Source organism: Scyliorhinus torazame, chromosome 2 (genome assembly GCF_047496885.1).
Source record: "Scyliorhinus torazame isolate Kashiwa2021f chromosome 2, sScyTor2.1, whole genome shotgun sequence".
Taxonomy (NCBI): domain Eukaryota; kingdom Metazoa; phylum Chordata; class Chondrichthyes; order Carcharhiniformes; family Scyliorhinidae; genus Scyliorhinus; species Scyliorhinus torazame.
In genome coordinates, this window is record NC_092708.1 from 385,261,488 (window position 1) to 385,287,497 (window position 26,010).

Below are 26,010 nucleotides of genomic sequence, written 5' to 3' on the forward strand. Positions count from 1 at the left end.
TGTGGTAATGAATTCCACAGGCTCACCACTCTTTGTGTGAAGAAATGTCTCCTCATCTCTGTCCGAAATGGTTTACCCTGAATCTTCAGACTGTGACCCCTGGTTCTGGACACACCCACCATTGGGAACATCTTCCCTGCATCTACCCTGTCTAGTCCTGTTAGAATTTTATAAATCTCTATGAGATCCCCCCTCATTCTTCTGAACTCCAGCGAGAACAATCCCAACCTAGTCAATGTCTCCTCGTATGGCAGTCCCGCCATCCCTGGAATCAGTCTGGTCAACCTAATGATGCTGTTGAATGGCAGTGCAAGGGTGAGGGGAATTGGAATCAGGCAAAGGAAGTTTCAGCTCTTGGGAAAGAGACTGAAGAACAGGTCATTATTGCCACTGCTGTCACATGATAATTGATGTAGGATTAATAAAATTCATGAGTCACTGCAAGCCAACATGCAGGGGCAGCAAGCAATTAGAAGGGCAAATGATATGTCGGTCTTTCGATCAAGAATATTTGTGTACTGGAGAGAAGAGGTCTTGTTGCAATTGTGTAAAAGCTTGGTGAGACTGCATCTGGGTATTATGTACCGGTTTGGTTCCCTTACCTAACTTGCCATACAGGGAGTGCAACAAGGGTTCACCAGAGTAACCCCTGGGATGGTGGGATTACCCTATGAAGAGAGATTGAGGAGACTGGACCTATATTAAGCCCATAAGACATAGGAGCAGAATTAGGCCACTTGGCCCATCGAGTCTGCTCCGCCATTCAATCATGGCTGATATTTTCTCATCCCCATTCTCCTGCCTTCTCCCCATAACCCCTGATTCCCTTATTAATCAAGAACCTTTCTATCTCTGTCTTAAAGACACTCAGTGATTTGCCCCCCCCCCCCCGTCTTCTGCGGCAAAGAGTTCCACAGATTCACCACCCTACAGCTGAAGAAATTCCTCTTCATCTGTTTTAAAGGATCGCCCCTTTAGTCTGAGATTGTGTCCTTTGCTTCTAGTTTTTCCTACAAGTGGAAACATCCTCTCCACATCCACTCTATCCAGGCCTCGCAGTATCCTGTAAGTTTCAATAAGATCCCCCCATATCCTTCTAAACTCCGACGAGTACAGACCCAGAGTCCTCAACCGTTCCTCATATGACAAGCTCTTCATTCCAGGGATCATTCTTGTGAACCTCCTCTGGACCCTTTCCAAGGCCAGCAATTCCTTCCTTAGATACGGGGCCCAAAATTGCTCACAATACTCGGGGCTGACCCGAGCTTTATATAGCCTCAGGAGTACATCCCTGGTCTTGTATTCTAGCCCTCTCGACATGAATGGTAACATTGCATTTGCCTTCCTAACTGCCGACTGAACCTGCACGTTAACCTTAAGAGAATCATGAACAAGGTCTCCCAAGTCCCTTTGTGCTTCTGATTTCCTCAGCATCTTCCCATTTAGAAAATAGTCTATGCCTCCATTCCCCCTTCCAAAGTGCATAACCTCTCACTTTTCCACTTTGTATTCCATCTGCAATCCTTTAAAACAGAGATGAAGAGGAATTTCTTCAGCCATAGGGTGGTAAATCTGTGGAACTCTTTGCCGCAGAAGGCTGGGGAGGCCAAATCACTGAGTGTCTTTAAGACAGAGGTGGATAGGTTCTTGATTAATAAGTGGCAGATGGAATACAATGTGGAAAAGTGTGAGGTTTGCCCACTCTCCTAGCCTTTCCAAGTCCTTCTGCAGCCCGCCTGCTTCCTTAATACTACCTGCCCCTCTGCATATCTTTGTATTATCTACAAACTTAGCAACAGTGCCCTCAGTTCCTTCTTCCAGATTGTTAATGTATATCGTGGAAAATTGTGGTCCCAGCACCGACCCCTGAGGCACACGACTAGTCACCGGCTGCCATCCTGAAAAAGACCCATTTATTCCCACTCTGCCTTCTGCCAGTCAGCCAATCCTCTATCCATGCCAGGATCTTACCCTGAACACCATGGGCTCTTAACTTATTTAACAGTCACCTATGCGGCACCTTGTCAAAGGTCCCTAGAGTTCCGGAGAATTCGAGGCAATCTCACTAAACTGTACAACATTCTTACAGGGCCTGAAAGGATCGATGCAGGAAGGATGTTTTACCTGTCTGGTAGGTTAGAACCAGGGGACACAGTCTCAGAATAATGGGTAGTCTGTTTAGGATTCAGAAGAGGAATCCCTTTGAAATTCTCTACCCCAGAGGACTGTGGAAGTTCAGTCATTGAGAATATTCAAGACTGAGATTGTTAGATTTCTAGATATTAAGACATTGAGGGATATGGGGATAGTGCAAGGAAATGGCATTGAGGTAGATGATCAGCCAGGATCGAGTTGAATGATGGAGCAGGCTTGAGGACCAAATGGCCTTTTCCTGCTCCTAATTCCTATGTTCCTATAAATGGACAGAGGATACAGGAAGGGAAGTCTTCATGTTTCAAGGACATCGCATGGGCTAGTGTTGGGGGAAGACTGGCCTGTAGAGGGTGAATGGGTTTGACCTGAATGAGGCTGGGAGCAATGCCTTCATTGAAAGAATAACTACTGCTGAGGTGGCAAGTTAAATTTTAATATAGGAAGAGGTAATAAAAAGCAGGGAACCAGAAGAGAGAGCAAGGGAGAATAAATTTCTCCTAAGAGTTCAATGAAACTAAGTACAGCAAAGTAACTCCTGAAGTATAATTTTTGGGCATGAGCACCCAACATTAAACATTGAGACAAAATTCCACACTTGCGTACTCAAACGGCTGCTCAAGTGTCATGATTAAGTGTTTGCTAGTCAGCACAAATTTACACAAGATTATGTACGTAATTGGCCAGGCCAAACATCACAGGAAAATGACCACGAGAGCAGCGAATCATGTCGTGTAGAAGCACTGAAACTGGCCACTGAACCTGATCGCTCAATGTTGGAGATTATGGCCAACACGTTGTGCTTACCATCTATAACGTACGTCAATTAATTAACCGGCTAGTAGGTCAAGATGGCTCAATGTGGAAGCACCAAGTAAATGGGGTACAACAGCTTCTCAATGTCAAACAGCTAAAATTGTGTCTCTTCTTATAAATTTGTTTTACTGCATTTTGAGTTCAATGTGAATATTTCAGCACTCACTCCCCACTCCCTCAGAGACTGAATTACACAGGTTCCTCGTCTTCCACACTGCACTCGCCTCTTGATACTAAATGTACGTTACTCAGTTTAAATTTATACTATTTGATCAATTTTGTTACTCTATACATTAACCGCTGTCTGCAAGGTAAAAGGATCTTAAATAATTTATTATATGACCTCATCTCATGAAGTGTGTCAGTCTGCTTTCCCGTAAATTGGAGAAGCGCAGGACACGTTGGAAAATCAACTCAAATGCCAACAGTCCCGTTGTCACACCCACCGGGTTTCACGTTTCACACTGGTACTGGACAGTATGTGCGCACTCCTAAAAGCTCAAAGAGCCACCGGAACCTCTGTATGTATCTGCGTGAGGACTAAAGTGGGCCTAAAATTTGTATCTGGACCACGGATGAAAGGAAATCGTAGGACAAATGTGAGGCAAACTTCTTGATCCCCAAAAAATAGTCAGCACTTGCGGACTGGAGATGCCAGTCAAGAGTCAAGTGGAATGATGTGATTGGTAACATATATTTTATTCTGATTGATTGCAGTGAGATTGGCCTCCCTCATCTGTATCTAGCCGGTGATCATAACAACATCTGTTTTTATAAAGGTAAACAACCCAAGACCAATTACAGACATCTCCACAGATAGCCAACTTTTTCTAACCTGGTCATTACCCATTGAACCAGCAGCAAGGGAGGCAAATAAATGTGTTTCCGACAGGGCGTTACCCTAAAATAGCCTCCTTCAAATTTGCTTCCCTAATGCTTTCACCGACAATAAGGAAGCATATATATTTCAGAAGAAAATCAACTGGAAATAAAGTGCTTAAGGTCGATAACTCTGATTTATATTTAATAAATGCATTTTATAGCATGGTTACCTTGAAATGTAAATCAGAAAGACAGGGACGTAGAAAAGTGAAGGTATGGTTAGCATTGAGGAGGATTGCAGCAGATTCGAGGTAGGTATTAACAAGCTTGCAGAATGGGCATAAAAGTGGAAAATGAATTTCAACATAGACAAGTGTGATGTATCAATTTTTAGAAAGGAAAATAAGGTTACGTATTACCTGGAAAATAAGAATCTAAACAGGGTAGAGGCACAAAGGAATCTGGAAGTACAAATAGACCAATCACTAAAAGTTGCAACACCGGTTAACAAGGTCATTAAAAAAAGAGCAAAGCAAGCACGGGGCTTTATTTCTGGAGGGATAAAATTGAGAAGTAAGGAACTTATGCTGAAGCTGTATCACATCTTGGTTAGGCCACACTGTGTGCTGTTCTGGTTGCCATATTGTTAAAATGTAGAGAGGCACTGGATGCAGTGCGAAAAATATTGACTAGGCTGATACCAGAAATGAGAGATGAACAGGTTTGATTTCTTGAAGAGAGAAGGCTAAGGGGTGACCTAATATAGGGCTTTAAAATTATAAAGCGCTTTGATAGAGCCGACTCAGTGTGTTTACACTATTGGGGAAGAGCCAAATGAGAGGGTGTCAAGATAAGACAATCATCAAGAAATCAAATAGGGAAATCTGAATGAAGAATTCTGAATGAAGGGAGCGGTGAGAATGTGAACTCGCTGCCACGGGGAGTAGTTGAGACAAGTTGTATAGATGCAATTAAGGGAAGGTTAAATAAGCATGTGTGGGACAAGGGAATAGTTAGAGGAAGAAAAACAAGAGGCTCACGTGAAGCAGGAAAATCAGCATTCAGCAGTTGGGCTGAATGACCTATTCCTGTATTGTAGATTCTATGTCACCAAGTAAAATAATTTATAAATAAAAGTACAAGAATCGTAGCATAGTGGATAGCACAATTGCTTTACAACTCCAGGGTCCCAGGTTTGATTCCCGGCTGGGTCACTGTCTGTGTGGAGTCTGCACGTTCTCCCCGTGTGTGCGTGGGTTTCCTCCAGGAGCTCCGGTTTCCTCCCAGTCCAAAGATGTGCAGGTTAGGTGGATTGGCCAAGCTAAATTGCACTTATTTTCAAAAATTGCCCTTAGTGATGGTTGAATGGGGTTACTGGGTTATGAAGATAGGGTGTTGTGGGCTTGGGTGGGGTGCTCTTTCCTAGAGCCGGTGTAGACTCGATGGGCCGAATGGCTTCCTTCTGCACTGTAAATTCTATGATTCTAATTTTCATCAAAACCTCATGAAGCATTCATACATTCCCTTAAAGGTTACTTCAAACTTTTGACCAACTAACATCGGGTTAGCTACTTCCAGAGAGTAACATTTAAAAAATATTTGTATTAAAACTAAGACACTGTATTCTCCAATATTGCATTGCTTTTTCCAGGAAAGGTGGGTCAAACTGAGGTACTTTCCAAACTCCCAGCAACACTGAGGTGGGAGGGGGGGGAATTCCCAAAGGTTTGGATCCTAAGACTGGAGGCTGAACTGGAATAGACTGGTTGAGGCTCACAGCCATTTTAAACAAAAATATTTGGGCTGGATTCTCTGACCAGCGAAGCCGGAATCGGGAAACGCGATCAGGTGGAAAATCAGGCGTCAGCCAACAATCGAGGTTAGTGCCAGGTGCCCGAAGGAATGCCATTCTGCGGTGTCTCGACAGCAGCGCAAATGCATTCCACACCGCATGCCGGCGTGAAAATTGTACAGTAAACGGCGTTGGCATATTAACGGGCCCGACCCGGCAATTTTCGGGCTCCCGTGGTGCTCCACCTCCGAATCACCGACGACGAGGTTCACTTGTGGTATTTAAAATCGGGAAACAGACTGAGAGAGAAAGGGGACAGAAAGTGTCCAACATCACCATAGATGCTTCTGTCAGGGCCAGGGGGAGTAGCACAGGGCGGCCGGAAGGTGGGCCATCGGGGTGAACGGGCACAGACCACCATTGCTGCAGCCTGCAAGGCAGCCATGCGCATGCTGTTGACTGCCCACTGTGAACTTAGCGGCACAGGCCGTATGGGTGCCTCCGCAGGCCACACCCCTAGGTACCCTCTGGCCCCAGCTGACCCACCAATGGGATGGGTGTGCTCCAGTACCATCCTCTTGGCTCGGATGAGGGCTTGTGGGGAGTGGAGAGCCTATATGCAGCTTCTGCTCGTCAGTGCCAATCCCGGCCCTGCGTATCGCACGCCGGCATGCATTGGAATTGCACTTGTCCCGCGTGATAGTGGCGCTAGTCCATTAGGAGTACCCAAATCGATCCAGGACCGTCGCCACTATCGTGCACGTAGAACACTCGCCATTCAGTCCTGGCATCAGCACTTAGTTTCTCAAACGGAGGATCCAGCCCATTGTTTTTAATTAAAACTTGCTTTCCCAAGTAACAGAATATCTGCTCAAATTGAGGGAGTAAACTTCAAAATCAAATTGTGTGGAATCGTATAAAGACGGAGTAAAAGGTTCCAAAAAAGACTGTGTAACCACCACCCAACCCCCCCAAAAAATGTGTGAAAAACCACTACCCTGCATACTATGAATTCCTCCCTCTGCAAGGTACTTTGTGTTATCAGGATAAGGGCACTTTCATCATGCAAAGTCTAACAAAGATCCCATTTTACTTAGTGGCCAGAGGGCAGGTTTTGATAACTAGGTTATGTCTGCTATGCTAAATTGGTAACTTTGGTTTAATCACAGTAAAAGGAAAATGCTTCTGCTGCTAAAAGTCACTACATATTTATTCACAGGCTGGTTTAACGATCTACTGCTCTTAATTACAATGGTTTCTGTGCAGGACCAAAACTGGATCTGGACTATATAACACAAAGTGTTTAAAAAAAAAAGGAAAGAAAGAGCTTGCAGGATTCCCAGGGAGCTGTGCAGCCAAGTACCGCCCCGGGACGCAAGGATTGCATTCCCCGATGGGACGGACAATTGGCAGTCGGGACAAAATCGGGATCGACGCTGGGCGCCCACCCGATTACGAAGCTCCCGACCCCCGCTAGTGGCAGGATCGAGGTCCACGCCCGTGCGCCAGTGGGAACATTTAAGTTAACGCAAATGGGTCCAATTAGCAGGCCCGGCACCCTATGCTTCGGCCATCCATGATTCTCGGGTTCCCAGGAATCACGAGGGTGCGGATCACTTGTGGTCTCTAGCAGCACAGCCCTGGCATGGTGGACCACATGGTGGGCCAGGGAGGCATCCACCCCAAGGAGTTACTCCCTTGGCCCACAATGCCAGGGCCATGCTGGGAGAGACCATCCGAGCCCAACCAAGGGCCACCATCCCGTCCCCCACCCACAATGTACTGCCCCCGTCTGTAGTAGGGAGAATCCTCCAGACACTTGTAATAGGGAGACCCCCCTCAGTGCTGTACTGAGGGAGTGGTGCATAGACGGACAGGTCATGGCACCATGATCATAACTCATACCATCCTAACTCACCTGTCATAATATACACCAGTATATCATGGTGCAGACACACACAGATGGACACACAGTGGGACCAATCAACACACACAACACCGCAGCCAATCACCAGTTAGAGCACACGCACTATAAAGTCAGGGGGCATCAGAGTTCCCGCTCATTCGAGCTGCAGCCTCCTAGTAGGACAGAGCTTACAGCTTACAGCACAGGTCCTCACCATGTGCTGAGTGTATAGACTGGTTCGGACAGGCATAGGTCTTTAGTTTAATCTAACATCGTGTTAACCCACAGTGAAAGTATGTTCAACAGTTTCTGACTTAATAAAATAGTGTTGCACTATTTTAAGTGTTGGTGGCCTGTATGTGTTCCACGGATCCAGAACACCCAACACATCATGATACCAGGAGTTGAGAGATATTAGAACTTCTTAGACCTACTTGCAAGTGATCTGCCTTCCACCAGCATACAGTCATCCTGCAAAATGGACAGCGTCTGCCCGCCGCCGCCGCTCCGCATCACCGGTAACCTGGGGGCCAACTGGAAGATATTCAAACAACGCTTCCAGCTCTACCTGGAAGCCACAGACCGGGAGGATGCCTCGGACACCAAGAAGATCGGTCTCTTCCTATCCACGGCCGGGGAACATGCCATCCACATTTTCAATTCTCTCACCTTTTCTGATGATGAAGATAAATCAAAATTCAAGACGGTCCTCCTCAAGTTTGACACTCACTGCAGCATAGAGGTGAATGAAAGTTTTGAGCTCTATGTATTCCAACAGCGTTTGCAGGGTAAGGAGGAACCTTTCCAGTCCTTTCTCACCCATCTCCGCCTCCTTGGCAATCCTGTAATTACGGGCCCACCTCCGACTCCATGATACGCGACCAGATCGTTTTCGGTGTTCAGTCGGACCCCCTACGCCAGCAGCTCCTCAAGGTACAGCAGCTCACCCTAGCGACCGCCATCGAGACCGGCGTGCTACACGAACACGCCATTAGTCGGTATTCCTACATCCAAGTGGCTGAAACGGCGCGGCAAGGTCCCCACGAGGCAGAACAGGTCCAAGCAATCGAGCAACTCCAGGGCCTCAGCCGGGATGAGGGCGGCCATTTGGCGCGTTTTCGCGGACTCCTACGCTTATGCGCACCGAACGAGGGGACGGCGACGTCGCCGAACGTACTGCACAGGCTCGCACCACGTACGGCCGAACTGCGCATGCGCGGTGTTGCAGCGAAAGTACTGACGCTACAACGTGCGGCAACTGTGGCTCCGCCTATTTAAAGCGGCAATGCCCTGCCAAATCCCGACAAAGCCTGAATTGTGGCAAACTTGGATACTATGCTGCTTTATGCAGATCAGCTCGGCCTGCCAATTCGCAGGAATGTGTGGCCATTCAACCCACGGTCACCGAGTCCGATGCGGACCTACTACCCGATATTGACACCGAGGACCCGAAGACACCTTATCGAATCGGTATCGTTACAAAAAACAGGGTGTCCCCGAAGCGAACAATCCGGCCTCTATCGGTATACAGCATTGATCCAGACGATGAGTGGTGTGCCACCCTTACGGTCAACCGGTCCCAAATACGATTCCGCCTGGACACTGGTGCCTCCGCCAATCTCATTGCGCGGTCTGACCTCCAAAGCCTGTGTGTCAAACCAGCCATCCTCCCATCAGCCTGCCAGCTATTAGATTATAATGGCAATGCCATTGCTGCCAGCGGCTCGTGTCAGCTCGAAGTGAAGCACAAGTCACGCAAAGCAATCCTTCCCTTTGAAATCATGGGCTCCTCAAAAGCCTCCCTGCTTGGCGCGCAGGCATGCAAGCTGTTGAACCTAGTTCAGAGAGTTCACTCTCTCTCTCCTGCTCTCGCGTCTGCCTTTCAGGACACCGACTTCAGGGCGCAGCTCGACGCCATCATCAACCAGTACCACAAAGTCTACGAGGGCATGGGCACGCTCCCGTACGCCTACAAGATTTTATTAAAACCAAATGCCATGCCTGTGGTGCACGCACCTCGCAGGGTACAGCATCCCTTAAGGACCGCCTCAAGCAGCAGCTGCAGGACCTCCAGAACCAAGGAGTGATTTCCAAAGTCACGCAACCAACCGACTGGGTCAGTTCCATGGTATGTGTAAAAAAGCCTTCCGGCAAATTGAGAATTGGCATTGATCCCAAGGATCTAAATCACAATACCATGAGGGAGCATTATCCAATTCCCAAGCGCGGAGAGCTCACATGTGAGATAGCTCGCGCCAAGCTCTTCACCAAACTCAACGCCTCAAAAGGATTCTGGCAAATCCAGCTCGATAAATCCAGCAGGAAACTTTGCATATTTAATACCCACTTTGGAAGATATTGTTACAACAGGATGCCGTTCGGGATCATATCTGTATCAGAAGTGTTCCATAGGATTATGGAAGGCATTGAAGGTGTTCACGTCTATGTCGATGATATAATCATTTTGTCCACCACCCCGCAGGAGCATGTCAGTCGCCTCCAGCGCGTATTCAAATGTATACATGAGCATGGCCTCCGTCTCAACAGGGCCAAATGCTCTTTTGGTCAGACGGAACTCAAGTTCCTCAGGGACCACATCTCCCAATTGGGTGTGCAGCCGGATGCGGACAAGGTAGCTGCCATCACAGCTATGAACACACCAGAGGACAAGAAGGCGATCCTCCGATTTCTGGGCATGGTCAATTTTTTAGGGAAATTTATCCCTGACCTCGCCTCTCATACCACGGCTCTCAGGAACCAGGTCAGGAAGCCGACAGACTTCCAACAGCTCCCTGCCCACGAGCGCGAATGGAGAGAACTCAAAGCAAAACTGACCATGGCCCCGGTCTTAGCCTTCTTTGATCCAGCAAAGGAGACCAAAATTTCGACCGATGCCAGTCAATCCGGCATTGGGGCAGTGCTCCTGCAACGCGATGAGGCCTCATCATGGGCCCCCGTTGCATATACATCACGTGCGATGACCCCCACGGAGTAGCGCTACGCGCAGATAGAAAAGGAGTGCCTGGGCCTTCCGACCGGTCTGGTTAAGTTTCACGATTATGTCTACGGACCTCCTCAATTCACCGTCGAGACCGACCATCGCCCGCTGGTCAATATAATACAGAAAGACTTGAACGATATGACGCCTCGCCTCCAGCGTATTCTTCTCAAGCTCCGGCGATATGACTTCCAGCTGGTATACACCCTAGGCAAAGACCTCATCATTGCTGACGCTCTCTCCAGGGCAGTCAACACTCCATGCGACCCAACGGGATTTGTCTGCCAGGTTGACGCCCGTGTGGCATTCGTGGCCTCCAATCAACCTGCCACGGATGAACGCCTCGTCCAAATTCGCTGCGAGACGGCGGCTGACCCTTTGCTACAGTGTGTCTTGCGCCACCTAACGGATGGGTGGCTCAAGGGCCAATGCCCTCAGTTCTATAATATCAGAGATGATCTGGCGGTAATAGACGGGGCTCTTCTAAAACTGGACCGCATTGTCATCCCGAATAGCATGCGCCAACTTGTCCTGGAACAACTACACGAGGGCCACCTTGGCGTGGAAAAGCGCTGCCGACGGGCCCGAGAGGCAGTGTACTGTCCCGGCATTAATGAGGACATAGCCAACACAGTGCTCAACTGCCCCACTTGTCAGCACTTCCAGCCGGCCCAACCACGTGAGACCCTGCAGCCCCATGAGTTGGTCACGTCACCATGGACCAAGGTGGGCATCGACCTGTTCCACGTGCTGGGTAGAGACTATGTCCTGATCGTGGGCTACTTTTTGAATTACCCGGAGATGATACGGTTGCATGACATCACCTCGTCTGCCGTCATTCGTGCATGTAAAGAAACATTTGCTCAGCACGGCATCCAGCTCACGGTTATGTCGGACAATGGCCCCTGCTTCGCCAGCCAGGAATGGTCCAACTTTGCCAGGTGGTACAACCTTGCCCATGTGACATCCAATCCCCTGTACCCCCAATCCAACGGCAAAGCGGAGAATACATATAGTCAAACGGCTCCTATGCAAGGCTGCCGATGCTGGGTCCGATTTCCACCTTGCCTTGCTGGCCTATCGCTCCGTCCCGCAGTCCACTGGGCTGTCGCCAGCCCAGTTACTCATGGGTCGTACCCTGAGGACGACGGTGCCGTCCATCCATGTCCCAGACCTCGACCACGTTCCGGTCCTTCGCCGGATGCAGCTGTCTCGTGCACAGCACAAGGCGGCTCATGACTGCCATGCAGCTGATCTCCCTGCTCTGGCTCCAGATGACAACGTCCGCGTCCATCTTCCGGATGGGGGCTGGTCTGCAACCGCTGTTGTCCTTCGGCAGGTGGCCCCCCGCTCGTTCCTGGTTCATCTACCGGATGGCTCTATTCTGCGCTGCAATCGACGCGACCTTCGTCTCGTTCCACGCTCGCCACGTGATCCTCCACTGTCGCCTCGCCCTCCTGCTGACCCTGCCACGGACTATGCAGAGCTCCCTATCATTCTGCCTCCCCCTGACTCTGACGCAGTCCAGCCCGCTCCTGAACCGGCGTCTCTCGACCCACCCTTGAGGCGGTCAACCATAATTCGTCGCCCACGTCAGAGACTTAATTTATGAACTTTGCGGACTTATAGACTCTCTGAATTGTTTTGTTGCTTTGTCTGATCGTTTCCCTGGCTTGCATTTAGTGTTGATCTCGTTATTCTTGTTGCATACTGCTTCTCTGCACCAGGCACCTTCCCATGTAAATAGCTTAGTTCTTATGTACGTAGTCCTGTCTTCGCACCCCACACGTAGTTAGGAACAGTCTCACCATACATTATTTATTGCCACACACATACATTCTTTTATAAAAGGGGGGATGTCATGATATACACCAGTATACCGTGGTGCAGATACACACACACTGATGGACACACAGCGGGACCAATCAACACACACAACACCGCAGCCAATCACCAGTTAGAGCTCACTCACTATAAAGACAGGGGGCATCAGAGTTCCCGCTCCTTCGGGATACAGCCTCCTACAAGGACAGAGTTTACAGCACAGGTCCTCACCATGTCCTGAGTACATAGACTGGTTCGGACAGGCATAGGTCTTTAGTTTAATCTAACATCGTGTTAACCCACAGTGAATGTATGTTCAACAGTTTCTGACTTAATAAAATAGTGTTGCACTATTTTAAGTGTTGGTGGCCTGTACGTGTTCCACGGATCCAGAACACCCAACACATCACTGTCCTTCTCCATCGTTGAGGCAAAATCCTAAATGTCTGACCCAACACCACTAAACTTCTCAGGAAAACTCTAATGGCCGATCAGCACGGCTTCACCCTGAACCCAAGAAACAAAATCAAACCTCGGAGGCTATCGGAGTAGATTATTTGGGGATATGTTCAAACAAAATGAATGAGGGAGGAATGTTTTGAGCCAAGTATTTGGTCCAAAATGATGGGTATTTTACCTGACTTGGGAATTCTGGATCTGGTACTGAGCAACAAAATTGGCCAGAACATTAACAGTCTTCATCTTGACGAGAAGATCACTCCCCTAACCATTATCCATGTGAGATCCTTTAGGAAATAAACACGTTTACGCAGTCAGCAAAAGTTGTAAATATAGCATTTATTAAAATTCTTTTCATCTCAGCCATTTAAAAAAACAAACAGTATTACAGCAATCATTAAATCAATCTGCACAGTGATTTTATTCGAATGGCAAGCCTGTATGCCTAAAAAACCTGAGTGGCATATTCCAGCTCAATCCAAATAATCCGCAAGGAATTACATATTAGGATCAGGATGTCCCGGTCAATTCAGATGAAAGATTAAATATTTATATTTTGTGCACCTGGGCTCTTCAAATTCTGAAACCAAGGCTTAATTTGATTACTTTATTAAGTAAAATGCAGGTTATATGGTAAGTAAATAAATAAACTTGCATGAATATAGTGCCTAATCTCGTTGAGCTACCTCAAAGCACATTCCACAAAGTCATGTGAAGTGCAGGTTCTACAAGTGGGAAGATGCACCAGTCCATCTCTCCCCCAAATAGCCACGATGCACATAACCTGTTGACGTTTTTTAGGAGGTGTTAAATGAAGATGAATTCCGGCCAGGGTCTCGAGAATAATTCCCAACTCTTCTTCAAAAAGTATCAGAGGGATTTTTGACGTCCTACTGCTCAATCAGAATGGGCAGTTCAGACCTCAGATGAACATCTCATCTTGGAGGGTGAGAACACAGCATTTTATCATATGTAATATAAAATTAAAATAGAAAGTGCTGGAACACTCAGCAGGTCTGGCAGCCTCGGGAAATGGACTCAGAACGTTAACTCTGCTTCTCTCTCTCCACAGATGCTGCTAGGCCTGCTGAGCGTTTCCAGCATCCTCGGTTTAGATTTCCAGCAACAGCGGTATTTTGCTTTATTACAGAGCATTTCACATCTGGGCTCTGTACGTATTGTGGTGGAACATGGTGTTGCCATTTGGAGCTTGGTGGTCACATGGGGCAATGTTGGGCAACAACGTGCTCCAGCAAACCCGGAGCAGGATTGCACACAGAATTCGACACCTTGGAGGGTGTTGAAAATGGTGGTCCAGTAAAGAGGAGCTATAATCAATGGAACCGATAATGGCACAGGAGCAGGCCGCATATCTACGGGTTGGATAATCTGTTCTCATGCTTGCACCATCATGACCATATAGAGTGCAGACTCTGACCAGCAGTACAGTTAAAAAATGCTTGGAATAAAGCATCACTGGGGTTTCTGACTGGTGAGCAGTTTCTCACTGAGGCTAGGTATTGCTGGTGAAGTGAAACATTGGAAATGAATCATCTCTCAGGACATTTAGTCTGTAAGGTAATTTAAGCACTATGCAAGTGCTTATAGCACCACAAGGAAGTTAATTAGTGAGTTGGAAGTGAGCCTTAGGCAAATTGGAATTAAGAAACCTGGGAATGCATAGATAATGGTTGGATTACAAATAATGGAAGTGAATAGATACTGGGTTAGTCCACTAGAATCAAATAGAATATCGCAATGTGATGCATTTGCTATATTGAAAGTTTTTGCTGAAATGAGTGACACATTTATTAGAAATCAACTCTAGTTTAAAAAAATTCCGATATGTTAAAAATTACAGTGAAATTTATCAGTTTATTTTCCTCCATCCACCCTTCCAATATTATCTGCCCAGTGAGTAAGGCATTCCAGCTGATTTGGAATAAATTGGGTGATGCTCCTCTTAAACCACATGAGCAAAAATGTCAATGGCACGGAATCCATCTCTAGCTTGCCTGCCTAGGAGATTGTGTAAGGAAGACAGTGACTGTATCAAAAGATGCCCTGACAATCATTCGGATTCAGTATTGTATAAGGGGCATCACTGATGAATAGAAAGCCTAAGTGCGGCCTCTGTCTCTGTAGGCCAGCTTCAGCCATCCCGCTCCCTTATTACCAGGGTAATGAAATTGCTGTTTCACACATGCACAATACTACCTTTATCCTCCAGTTTCTCGGAATCTTTGGTGCATGCACCAGCTGAGCACTCCCCACTGCCGTGTCTCTCAGTATGCTTTCCCATTAGGGCGTTTAAGTGCAAGATTTCTGATGAACCGCATGAGACTCGGGAGACTCTTTATACTCAGTACAGTGTGGCAGCTGCAGTTCCTTCTAAGAAGCTAAATCAACCTAAACGGGTTCTGGAATTACAGCTACTGAGATATATGGGATCTTGTATACATAATGACTTTGGCTCTCTATGAACTGCAATATCATCTTCTAAAATTGGTTACAGTCTCTGTGATTTTCAGCCACCAGTCTGAAGCAGAACAGCTCTCCTTCACTTGCCATCTAAAATCAGGTCCCTCCAGATGACTGATGTGAGGTTCATCCAGGAGGTTAATGAATCCTGACAATAAAAGTAACTAGTAGTTATGGAATTCGCAGCAATGCGCAGACTTGCTGACGCCCATTCACGAAGACTCAGTTTAGCTGGTATATGTTGGCGCAGCCAAACCTGGCGCATGCAGCACATCATTGATCCAACTGGAAACATTGTAGGATGGGAAAAATGAAAGGGATATTACCCCAGCTGAGGACCATATCGATCTTCTCGGACTGAATTTATACAAGGCATAATTCATTTTATTACACAATCCAAATACTGCAGACTTTGGCATCAGGACCACATGAGGGCCACGAGTCCGCTCTTGCCAGTGGCACCACCAATGGGCGCAATCTTCCCAGAGGTTCCCTCAAACGTGTGGGAACAAGTCAAGGAGCAAGAACCCAAAGCCAATCCGTACCTGAAGAGAGGAGAGCGAACTGCCCTGCAGGAATCGTTTGGGCAATGGATTCACAGGTTCCGGTCATTGGAGAATCATAGAATTTACAGTGCACTGGCCCTTGGAAAGAGCACCCCACTTAAGCCCACACCTTCACCCCATCCCCATACCCAGTAACCCCGCCAACCTTTTTGGACACTAAACGGCAATTTAGCATGGCAATCCACCTAACCTGCACAGCTTTAAACTGTGGGAGCAAACTGGAGGAAACCCACGCAGACACGGGGTGAGAGTGCAAACTCTGCACAGTGACCGAAGCCAGAAATCGAACCTGGAACCCTAGAGCTGTGAAGCAACTGTGTTAGCCACTGTGCTACCGTGCTGCCTGGAGAATCGACGCTGCCGCCATTGAGCTGACGGTCTCAGCACATGTTCCAGGAACGAACCACTCGCTGCATAAAAATGTTTTACTTGACATCTCACCTTTGGTTATTTTGCAAATTACTTTCACCTGCTTCTTGACTCTCCCACCAATGGGAACAGTTTCACTCTATCTGTCGAGACCCCTCATGATTTTGAGCATCTCTGCAAATCACTTCTCAAACTATCTTCTCTAAGTAGAACGGCCCCAGCTTCTCCAATCCGTCCACGTGGCTTAAGTCCCTCATCTCCGGAAAAATTCTCCTAAATCTTTTCTTCACCCTCTCCAATGTCTTCACCACTCCCCCCCCCCCCCCCCCCAAAGTGTGGCACCCAGAATGTGGGGGGGGGGGGGGGGGGCAACCAATCAGTTTCCCATCCTACCACCACCTCGCCCCAGTCCTTTATGTTATCTTTAATGAAAGAGCTTAACACCAGAAGCTGAAGAGTAGTTCCTTCTCACACATTATCCGCTGTTACATTGCTTTGAGGGATCATTTTTAAAGCTTACATGTTTGAAGCCGAGAGCCTCTGGCCAATATCCTCCTTGAACTTCGCTGTGTCAAACTGTTAGTTTAGACTTTTTACAGCTTTCAAAAACGGTGGCATCGAGGAGTTGTTTTTTTTTTGCGATGTTAATTTCGGCACACACTTCTTGTGTTGGTAATACAATGGAAATAAATGGAAAAGACTGTGCTTTTAGAAGCACTTAAGTGCCTGCTGCTACCATGCGTATAATGGATGGGAACGTGTTTCAGTAAACGCTCACAGCCATCCTGCTTGATACAAGGCAAGCGTCATCCATTAACGCTGCTGGAAAAACATACAACGTAGCCTGGTCTTTATGGCCTAATACTTGTCTTTTTCTGCAGGAGACCGTCTTCCATTAGCAGCCCTGCTGAGCTCCCGTCCTCGGCTTGCATCTCCCTTTCCGGAAGGCAGTTTTCTGTGCCTGCCGGTGCCATCTGGTGCTGTGAGGAAAGATAATTACAACGCTAAGTGATTTGTCTGGAGAAGAGAGTTGGATTGGATTGGATTTGTTTATTGTCACGTGTACCGAGGTACAGTGAAAAGTATTTTTCTGCGAGCAGCTCAACAGATCATTAAGTACGTGAGAAGAAAAGGGAATAAAAGAAAATACATAATAGGGCAACACAACATATACAATGTAACTACAAAAGCACTGGCATCGGATGAAGCACACAGGGGTGTAGTGTTGATGAGGTCAGTCCATAAGAGGGTCATTTAGGAGTCTGGTGACAGTGGGGAAGAAGCTGTTTTTGAGTCTGTTCGTGCGTGTTCTCAGGCTTCTGTATCTCCTGCCCGATGGAAGAAGTTGGAAGAGTGAGTAAACCGGGTGGGAGGGATCTTTGATTATACTGCCCGCTTTCCCCAGGCAGCGGGAGGTGTAGATGGAGTCAATGGATGGGAGGCAGGTTCGTGTGATGGACTGGGCGGTGTTCACGACTCTCTGAAGTTTCTTGCGGTCCTGGGCCGAGCTGTTGCCATACCAGGCTGTGATGCAGCCTGATAGGATGCTTTCTATGGTGCATCTGTAAAAGTTGGTAAGAGTCAATGTGGACATGCCGAATTTCCTTAGTTTCCTGAGGAAGTATAGGCGCTGTTTAACTTTCTTGGTGGTAGCGTCGACGTGGGTGGACCAGGACAGATTTTTGGAGATGTGCACCCCTAGGAATTTGAAACTGCTAACCATCTTCCCCTCGGCCCCGTTGATGCTGACAGGGGTGTGTACAGTACTTTGCTTCCTGAAGTCAATTACCAGCTCTTTAGTTTTGCTGGCATTGAGGGAGAGATTGTTGTCGCTACACCACTCCACTAGGTTCTCTATCTCCCTCCTGTATTCGGACTCATCGTTATTCGAGATTCGGCCCACTATGGTCGTATCGTCAGCAAACCTGTAGATGGAGTTGGAACCAAGTTTTGCCACGCAGTCATGTGTGTACAGGGAGTAGAGTAAGGGGCTAAGTACGCAGCCTTGCGAGGCGCCGGTGTTGAGGACTATTGTGGAGGAGGTGTTGTTGTTCATTCTTACTGATTGTGGTCTGTTGGTCAGAAAATCGAGGATCCAGTTGCAGAGTGGGGAGCCAAGACCTAGGTTTTGGAGCTTTGATATGAGCTTGGCTGGGATTATGGTGTTGAAGGCGGAGCTGTAGTCAATAAATAGCAGTCTAATGTAGGAGTCCTTGTTTTCGAGATGCTCGAGGGATGAGTGTAGGGCCAGGGAAATGGTGTCTGATGTGGACCGGTTGCAGCGGTATGCGAATTGCAGTGGATCAAGGCGTTCTGGGAGTATGGAGGTGATGCGCTTCATGATCAACCTCTCGAAGCACTTCATTACGACTGAAGTCAGGGCCACTGGTCGGTAGTCATTGAGGCACGTTGCCTGGTTCTTCTTTGGTACCGGTATGATGGTGGTCTTCTTGAAGCAGGTGGGGACCTCGGAGTGGAGTAGGGACAGGTTAAAGATGTCCGTGAATACCTCTGCCAGCTGGTCCGCGCAGGCTCTGAGTGCACGACCAGGGATCCCGTCTGGGCCCGTCGCCTTCCGAGGGTTCACTTTCAGGAAGGCCAATCTGACTTCGGAAGTTGTGATGGTGGGTATGGGTGAATTATGGGCTGCTGGGGCACTCGCCAGCGGACTGTTGGTTACCTGCTCGAACCGAGCATAGAATGCATTGAGTTCATCGGGGAGGGGTGCGCTGCTGCCAGAGATACTGTTCGGCTTTGCCTTGTAGCCCGTTATGTTGTTTAGCCCTTGCCACAACCGCCAAGAGTCTGTCTGTGACTCTAGCTTGGTTTGATATTCTCTCTTGGCATTCCGGATGGCTTTGCGGAGGTCGTACTTGGAGTTCTTGTATAGGTCAGGGTCGTCTGCCTTGAACGCCTCAGATCTGTCCTCCAGTAGGGAGTCAATCTCGCGATTGAGCCATGGTTTCCGGTTGGGGAACGCACGTACTGCTTTCTTTGGCACGCAGTCGTCCACACATTTGCTGATGAAGTCTGTGACGGTGGTGGCATACTCATTTAAGTTGGTCGCTGAGTTCTTAAATATGGACCAGTCCACTGTCTCGAAGCAGTCACGTAAGAGCTCTTCTGTCTCCTCGGACCAGCATTGCACAACCTTCTTAGCTGGATTCTCCCGCTTGAGTTTCTGCTTGTATGCCGGGAGAAGGAGCACCGTCTTATGGTCTGATTTTCCAAAGTGCGGTCGGGGGATGGAACGGTAGGAGCCCTTGATTTTTGAGTAGCAGTGGTCAAGAGTGTTGTCGCCCCTGGTGGGACAGGAGATGTGCTGGTGGAATTTTGGCAGTACACTCTTGAGTTTGGCCTTGTTGAAGTCTCCGGCCACGATGAACAAGGCCTCCAGGTGTTCTGTTTCATAGTTGTTTATTACTGTGTATAGTTCCTCCAGCGCCTTCCTCACTATTGCCTGGGGTGGGATGTAGACCGCTGTGATAATGGCTGAAGTGAACTCACATGGAAGATAATATGGGCGGCACGTCACGGTCAGGTATTCCAGGTCTGGGGAGCAGTAGGTCGCCAGAGTCGCCACATCCAAGCACCAGGAGGAGTTGATGAGGAGGCAAACCCCTCCACCCTTCGCTTTGCCTGATGATGCCGTGCGGTCCGCCCGGTGAATTGAGAAGCCTTCCGGTTGTATGGCACAGTCCGGTGAGGCAGGGGTGAGCCATGTCTCTGTGAAACAGAGCACACAGCAGTCTCTTACTTCCCTCTGAGAGGTAAGTCTGGCGTTAAGTTCATCCAGCTTGTTTTCGATCGCTGGACGTTTGCCAGGAGTATGCTGGGGAGAGGGGGTCTTGAAACCGCGTTGCTTCAGTCTAACCTGCAGACCTCCGCGTTTCCCTCGCTTCCTCGGTCGGCGGCTGCTGCTGGATGATCCTGGGATCCGATGGCCGATGTCAGCTCTTGTGGAAGGTCGGTGGTTGCGTCTGGCGGGGTCCAGGGCGCTGTTTACGTATCTGGGGTCGCATCTGGCAGGGTCCCGTGAGCTGGTTGAGGTAGAGGAGTTGCTAGGGGGGCATGTTTGCGATCTGGATGGGTCCTGGCGTTCTGTGGGCGCGGGAATACCTTGCAGCACGTTCGGGTCCTCGCGCGGGGTCTCCGCCGTTTTGGGGGTCCTGGGTCGTGGGCAGGGGCATCCTGAGGCAGGTTGGGCTGGGTCCCGTGGTCTGTTCCCTCCCTGGGCGCTCCTGGGGTCGGATCTTGAAGTAGGTTAATGACACTGATACCCTTCCCTCCTAGGGATGCACATCTCCAAAAATCTGTCCTGGTCCGCCCACGTCGACGCTATCACCAAGAAAGCACAACAGCGCCTATACTTCCTCAGAAAACTACGGAAATTCGGCATGTCCACATTAACCCTTACCAACTTTTACAGATGCACCATAGAAAGCATCCTATCGGGCTGCATCGCAGCCTGGTATGGCAACTGCTCGGCCCAGGACCGCAAGAAACTTCAGAGAGTCGTGAACACCGCCCAGTCCATCACACAAACCTGCTTCCCATCCATTGACTCCATCTACACCTCCCGCTGCCTGGGGAAAGAGGGCAGCATAATCAAAGACCCTTCCCACCCGGCTTACTCACTCTTCCAACTTCTTCCATCGGGCAGGAGATACAGAAGTCTGAGAATACGCACGAACAGACGCAAAAACAGTTTTTTCCCGCTGTTACCAGACTCCTAAATGACCCTCTTATGGACTGACCTCATTAACACCACACCCTGTGTGCTTCATCCGATGCTGGTGCTTATGTAGTTACATTGTATACCTTATGTTGCCCTATTATGTATTTTCTTTTCTTCCCTTTTCTTCCCAAGTACTTAATGATCTGTTGAGCTGCTCGCAGAAAAATACTTTTCACTGTACCTCGGTACACGTGACAATAAACAAATCCAATCTACCTTCCAACCAATGCTTTTTTTTAAGCTGCACATGGTCACCTTGAATGTATCATTCAGTGCATCAAACAAGCTGCACACGTTCATCGTACACGTGAATTTAAGACATGCACGGCCATTCAGCATTCTGGAGTTTGTCAGCACAGTGCAGTAGAGGAGTCACACACAACAAAGAAAAGTTAGAGGGCACAGTGGCATTGTGACAACATTACTGGACTTTTAATTCAGAGGCCTGGACTAATACTCCAGAGACAGGAGTTCAAATCCCACTATGCCAGTCCCGGGGGGGGGGATTTCAATTCAAGTAATTAATAAATCTGCAATCAACTGCTAGTCTCATTAACCATGATCAGATTAACTGCTCGACTGTTGTTCAAATGCACTTGCTTCACTAATGCCCTTGAGGGCTCAATTTGCCATTCTTACCAGGGGTGACCAACATGTGGCTCCAGACCCACAACAATGCAGTTAACTCTTTAGTAACTTCTGAAAAGGCCTAGCAAGGCAATCAGTTGCACCAAACTGCAACAGAAAAAGAGCTGTGGGTTACCTGCACTGCAGCAGTTTAAGAAGCAGATCACCTTCTCAAGGGCAATAAATGTTGGCCTTGCCTGTGACACACACATCCCAAGTTTAAATAAAGGCATTGTGAACCTCCTACAATTCAAACAGCAGCTAGCTGTGTCCCTCGCCTCCTCCTTGAGAGAGCATCCACACTGGGAGGCATACTAGCGGGCAGAAAGGGTATCTAGTAAATATTTGAGCGAGATAAACGATGGCCAAATCTCTCAAGTTGAATTCTTTTCCGAAATCCCTTCAAAAAGGTTACAGTTTCTTTCTGCCCTCCAGCACCCTCCGAATTTCTCTCCTCTTGGTTTACAAGCTTTTGGCGAATGCCTTCCATAACCTGGTCATTCCTCATATGTGAACCAGCAAAGCAAGTCCAGTTGGACTATTCCACCACAGGAGCATCACAGCCAATCCCAATTCTGCCCTCTTACCCTATGTCGACTAGGGGATCAGAGGGTTGCAAATCGAGAGCGGGGTCCGAGGCAAACATGCCATCACTAGCACAGTGCTGCTGAAGCCAACTGTACGCCTTCTACTGTCAGCATTGGCAGCTAACTTAACACCAAGTGAACGCTGAAGAGGGGAGCAGGTTGAAATTTTGCCTGTGCCTTCGCTCTGAGATGGATGTGAATGTCAACTGTGGTAAAACAGAGCAACTGGACACAAACTGAACCAAAAACAAACAATGGCAAATTTCAGGTTAAACATCGAACGGCTGAAGAATCCTTTCACAAATCCTTGGCTCTCCAGTGCCACGTTCTGTGCAATGTTTCACAATCTCAGTGGGAATTCTCATTTATCCTCCTACTTCACCCTGTCATGTCCAATTTTTTTCTGTACAGAAGACTTTTAGAGTAAAAACAATTTCCCATATTTAAATGCTCTCAGTTTTCTCTCATTCATTCTGTCTCCACTTGGCAGTGATGTGGAAGCTTTGCGACACACACCACAATGAAAAAGGCAAGTTAACAAGCCCATTAAAATGCAAACAAAGCGCTGGGAACGATTTCTAAATGGATAGTATTGAAAAGTAGGGAAGTTACATTAAACTTTTATAGGGCCTTGGTTAGGCCATATGGTAAGTCATTGGTTAATGTTACAGCTTTGTTTCTGAAAAATGCAACTTTAAGTGAATCAAGGTGAAGCAAATTAGATTTTCCCAATTACAACCAATGTAAAAACTGGAATTAGGTTCTCTAGGGAATTTCTCCTCTAAAAGATCAAACTATTATATCTTGTAAGTTGAAATACTGTAATTGATAAATTTCTACACTTGTAAATGAAATAACTTTCGAATAAACTACATTTAAAATTATAAAATAAATAGGCTAACTCTTTGTGCTCACTTCCAACGTACCAACTCTCCCTGATCAGCCTGGTTGCTGCCGATCTTGCTTGCCAAACCTCCCACTCACTGCTCATCATGGTCATCGAACTTCCCAGTTCCTGGCCAACCTTCCCCCAATTGCCACTTTGCTCTCTCAAACCCCTGCTGCTGTGAGTGAGGACTTGGGAGGCGAGTGGTAAGAGGCAGGAACAGCAGCTTTGCAGCGAGAGCAGCTTTGAATTGTAGGTCACGGCGGTAAGCCGTAAAAGGGAAGGTTAGCGAGAGAATGGCTCGGCCAGAGGTCAGAAGGGTGCGGGGCAGGGCGGGGGGAGGGGTTGCCAAGAGTAAAGGCGGGCGAGTTGGGGACTGTGATGGTCGGGGAACGGGATGGTCAGGGAGCTGGAGAAGCTGCTCCAAAATAGCACCAACTGGATCACACAACCAATGTCACACCTGCCATGAAACAATGTTAAAACACAACTCCCAACGCTAAATGTGAATTCCCCCCCTCATTAACTGACCCCATTAACTGACCCATGTTAAATGAAAAAAAACTTAAAACAGTGCAACTTAAAGGGAGGATTTAATGTACTTGGGTGTGCTCTAACCAGCTCTGGTCTCCTCAAAAGGCTGTGGTGAAGGTGCAAAAAAGATATGCCACAATGACATTAGAACGTAGAAGCTAGAACTATCAGGGAAGATTGAACAGGCTGGATTCTTTTCTTTTGAAAAGAGAGACTGACGGGTGATGAAATGGAGGTTTTTAAATTAGGAAAGGGTTCGACGGTGGACATAGAAAAAATGTTTCCATCTGTGGGGAATCCAAAACCATCTTAAATTTATGCCCCCTAGTTAGCAATAAGTTCAATGAAGAATTCAGGATTTAACTCTTTCCTAGGAAGTGGTTCAAATACTAATAGAAGGAACAATACAGATACAATTAAGAGGAAGCTGGGTCAGTTCACAAGGGAGAAAAATAGGATAATCCAGGGCCAGGTGGGGTAGGATGACAGGAGGCACATCATAGAATTTACAGTTCAGAAGGAGGCCATTCGGCCCATCGAGTCTGCACCGGCTCTTGGAATGTGCACCCTACCTGAGCCCACATCTCAACCCCATCCCCATAACCCAGAACACTACCTAACCTTTTTTGGACACCAAGGACAATTTAGCATGGCCAATCCACCAAACCTGCACATCTTTGGTCTGTGGGGGGAAACCGGAGCACCCGGAGGAAACCCACGCAGACACGGGGAGAATGTGCAGACTCCTCTGCACAGACAGAGACCCAAGCCAAAGATGCTCGCACCCAATTTTGGTCTCACACCACTGGTCATGCTTTATATTAGACCTTCAGGAAGTTGCAGGGCCGATACAGGGATGGCAGTCCATGCCAACACCTGCCGTGGCAAAATTTTTACCTGCATCACCACAGTTTCCTGTGCATTGGCAGGGCTGACGTCTCTACAGATACATTACGTGCCACATCCCCCTCACATCTGCCAGTGAATTAAAAATGGCAGCCCCTCCATTTCATGTAACCATTCAATCTGCTGCAATCATGACATGTGTGCAGAAATAAAGGAAACATTTTCATTGGGGTACGTCACAGAAGGCAAAATATAGATAAATCTATCCCCTGTAATGAACGCACAAGTGTTTTGCAAAGGTTACGGTGGGATTGGCACCATGGGTATCGTGCAATAAAACCAAACTTTTAGACAGCTTTGTAAATGGGGACGTTCATCAATACCAGAATGCTTGCCAGAATCCAGACCCTATATTTACTGTATCACCCTGTCAATGCTACAATTAACACAACAGCCTGCGAGTAGGGACGACCCATTGTATACTCACAGCCTGTGTCTGTAGTGAAGCAGCTGGAAGGGGAACCGTTTTGATCACGCAGTGTAACAGGCAGACCGTCCAACCTCTCATTCGGCAAGCTAGTGTCAGAGTCTTCTGCCTGATTGCCAGAATTTAAAAAAAACTTTAAGAAACGCATCAGAACCTTAAGTTTAGGAAGCTTTGATTCAATACTTGAATGAGCACTGCCTCACATTGGTGGTAAATTGACAACGTCGTTCAGAGATTGCGGGAGGTGGTGGCACGATGGTAATGTCACTGGATGAGTAATCGAGAGGCCCAGACTAATGCTCTGAGGACTCAGGTTCAAATCTCACACAGCAGCAAAAATGTAATTAATGAAGCTGTAATCGAAAGCTAGCCTCAGTAATAGTGACCATGAAACAATCATCAATTGTTGTAAAAACCCATCTGATTCACTCATCCCTTAAGGGGAGGAAATCTGCCATCCTTACCTGGTCTGGCCTACATGTGACTCCAGACCCACTGCAATGCGGTTGACTCTGAAATGGTCTCAAAAACCAATTTGTACCAAACACTTTCTCGAGGGAAATTAGGGCTAGGCAATACTGGCCTTGCCAGTGAAGCCCACACGCCCATGCAAGAATTAAAGAAAAGATGTGATACATTGGCTGGAGGAGCAAACGGAAAAATGCCCCACTGATTTAGTCGGAATTGCTCTTCTGAACTGTTGGATAAAGGTACATGGTGTAAATTACAGCATTGTCTCAACCTGGTTTGGGTGTGAGCTTGCAAGCCTTTAGTGTCCAAATGGACAAGTGCCTGTATCTAACGTAGGCCCTCAATGAGCACAACATTAACAAAAATTAAATAGACACTCAATACAGATTTTTGAAAAATCCTTTCTTTTAAACAACCAAACCATCAGTCGCTGTTTTGCCCCAACATCTGATCATTGGAACTATTTGTGAATATGCATATTCATGTTTCTATTAAGTTATTTTTATTTTGATTAATGGGATGCGAGGAGGGTCACTGGTAAGACCAGCATACATAGCCTGTCCCCAGCTGCCCTGCGGTGGTGGGAGTGGGCCTTCATCCCGAACCTCTGATGTGGGCATTCGATACAACTGAGTGGCTTGCTAGATCGC

General features: G+C 47.6%; 1 protein-coding gene across 3 annotated transcripts in view; it reads right to left on the minus strand.

The window, feature by feature from the left end:
- Window positions 1-13,087: 13,087 nt before the first annotated feature.
- LOC140405340 (centrosomal protein of 128 kDa-like) overlaps window positions 13,088-26,010 on the minus strand; it is a 589,746-nt gene continuing 576,823 nt past the window's right edge. For all 3 annotated transcript variants that reach the window (XM_072493651.1, XM_072493643.1, XM_072493633.1), the window contains exons 22-23: window positions 24,890-24,998; window positions 13,088-17,164 (exon numbers count right to left, since the gene is read on the minus strand). In XM_072493651.1, the coding sequence (XP_072349752.1) occupies window positions 17,043-17,164; window positions 24,890-24,998 (231 nt within the window). In that variant the 3' untranslated portion in view covers window positions 13,088-17,042. The remainder of the gene's footprint in view (window positions 17,165-24,889; window positions 24,999-26,010) is intronic.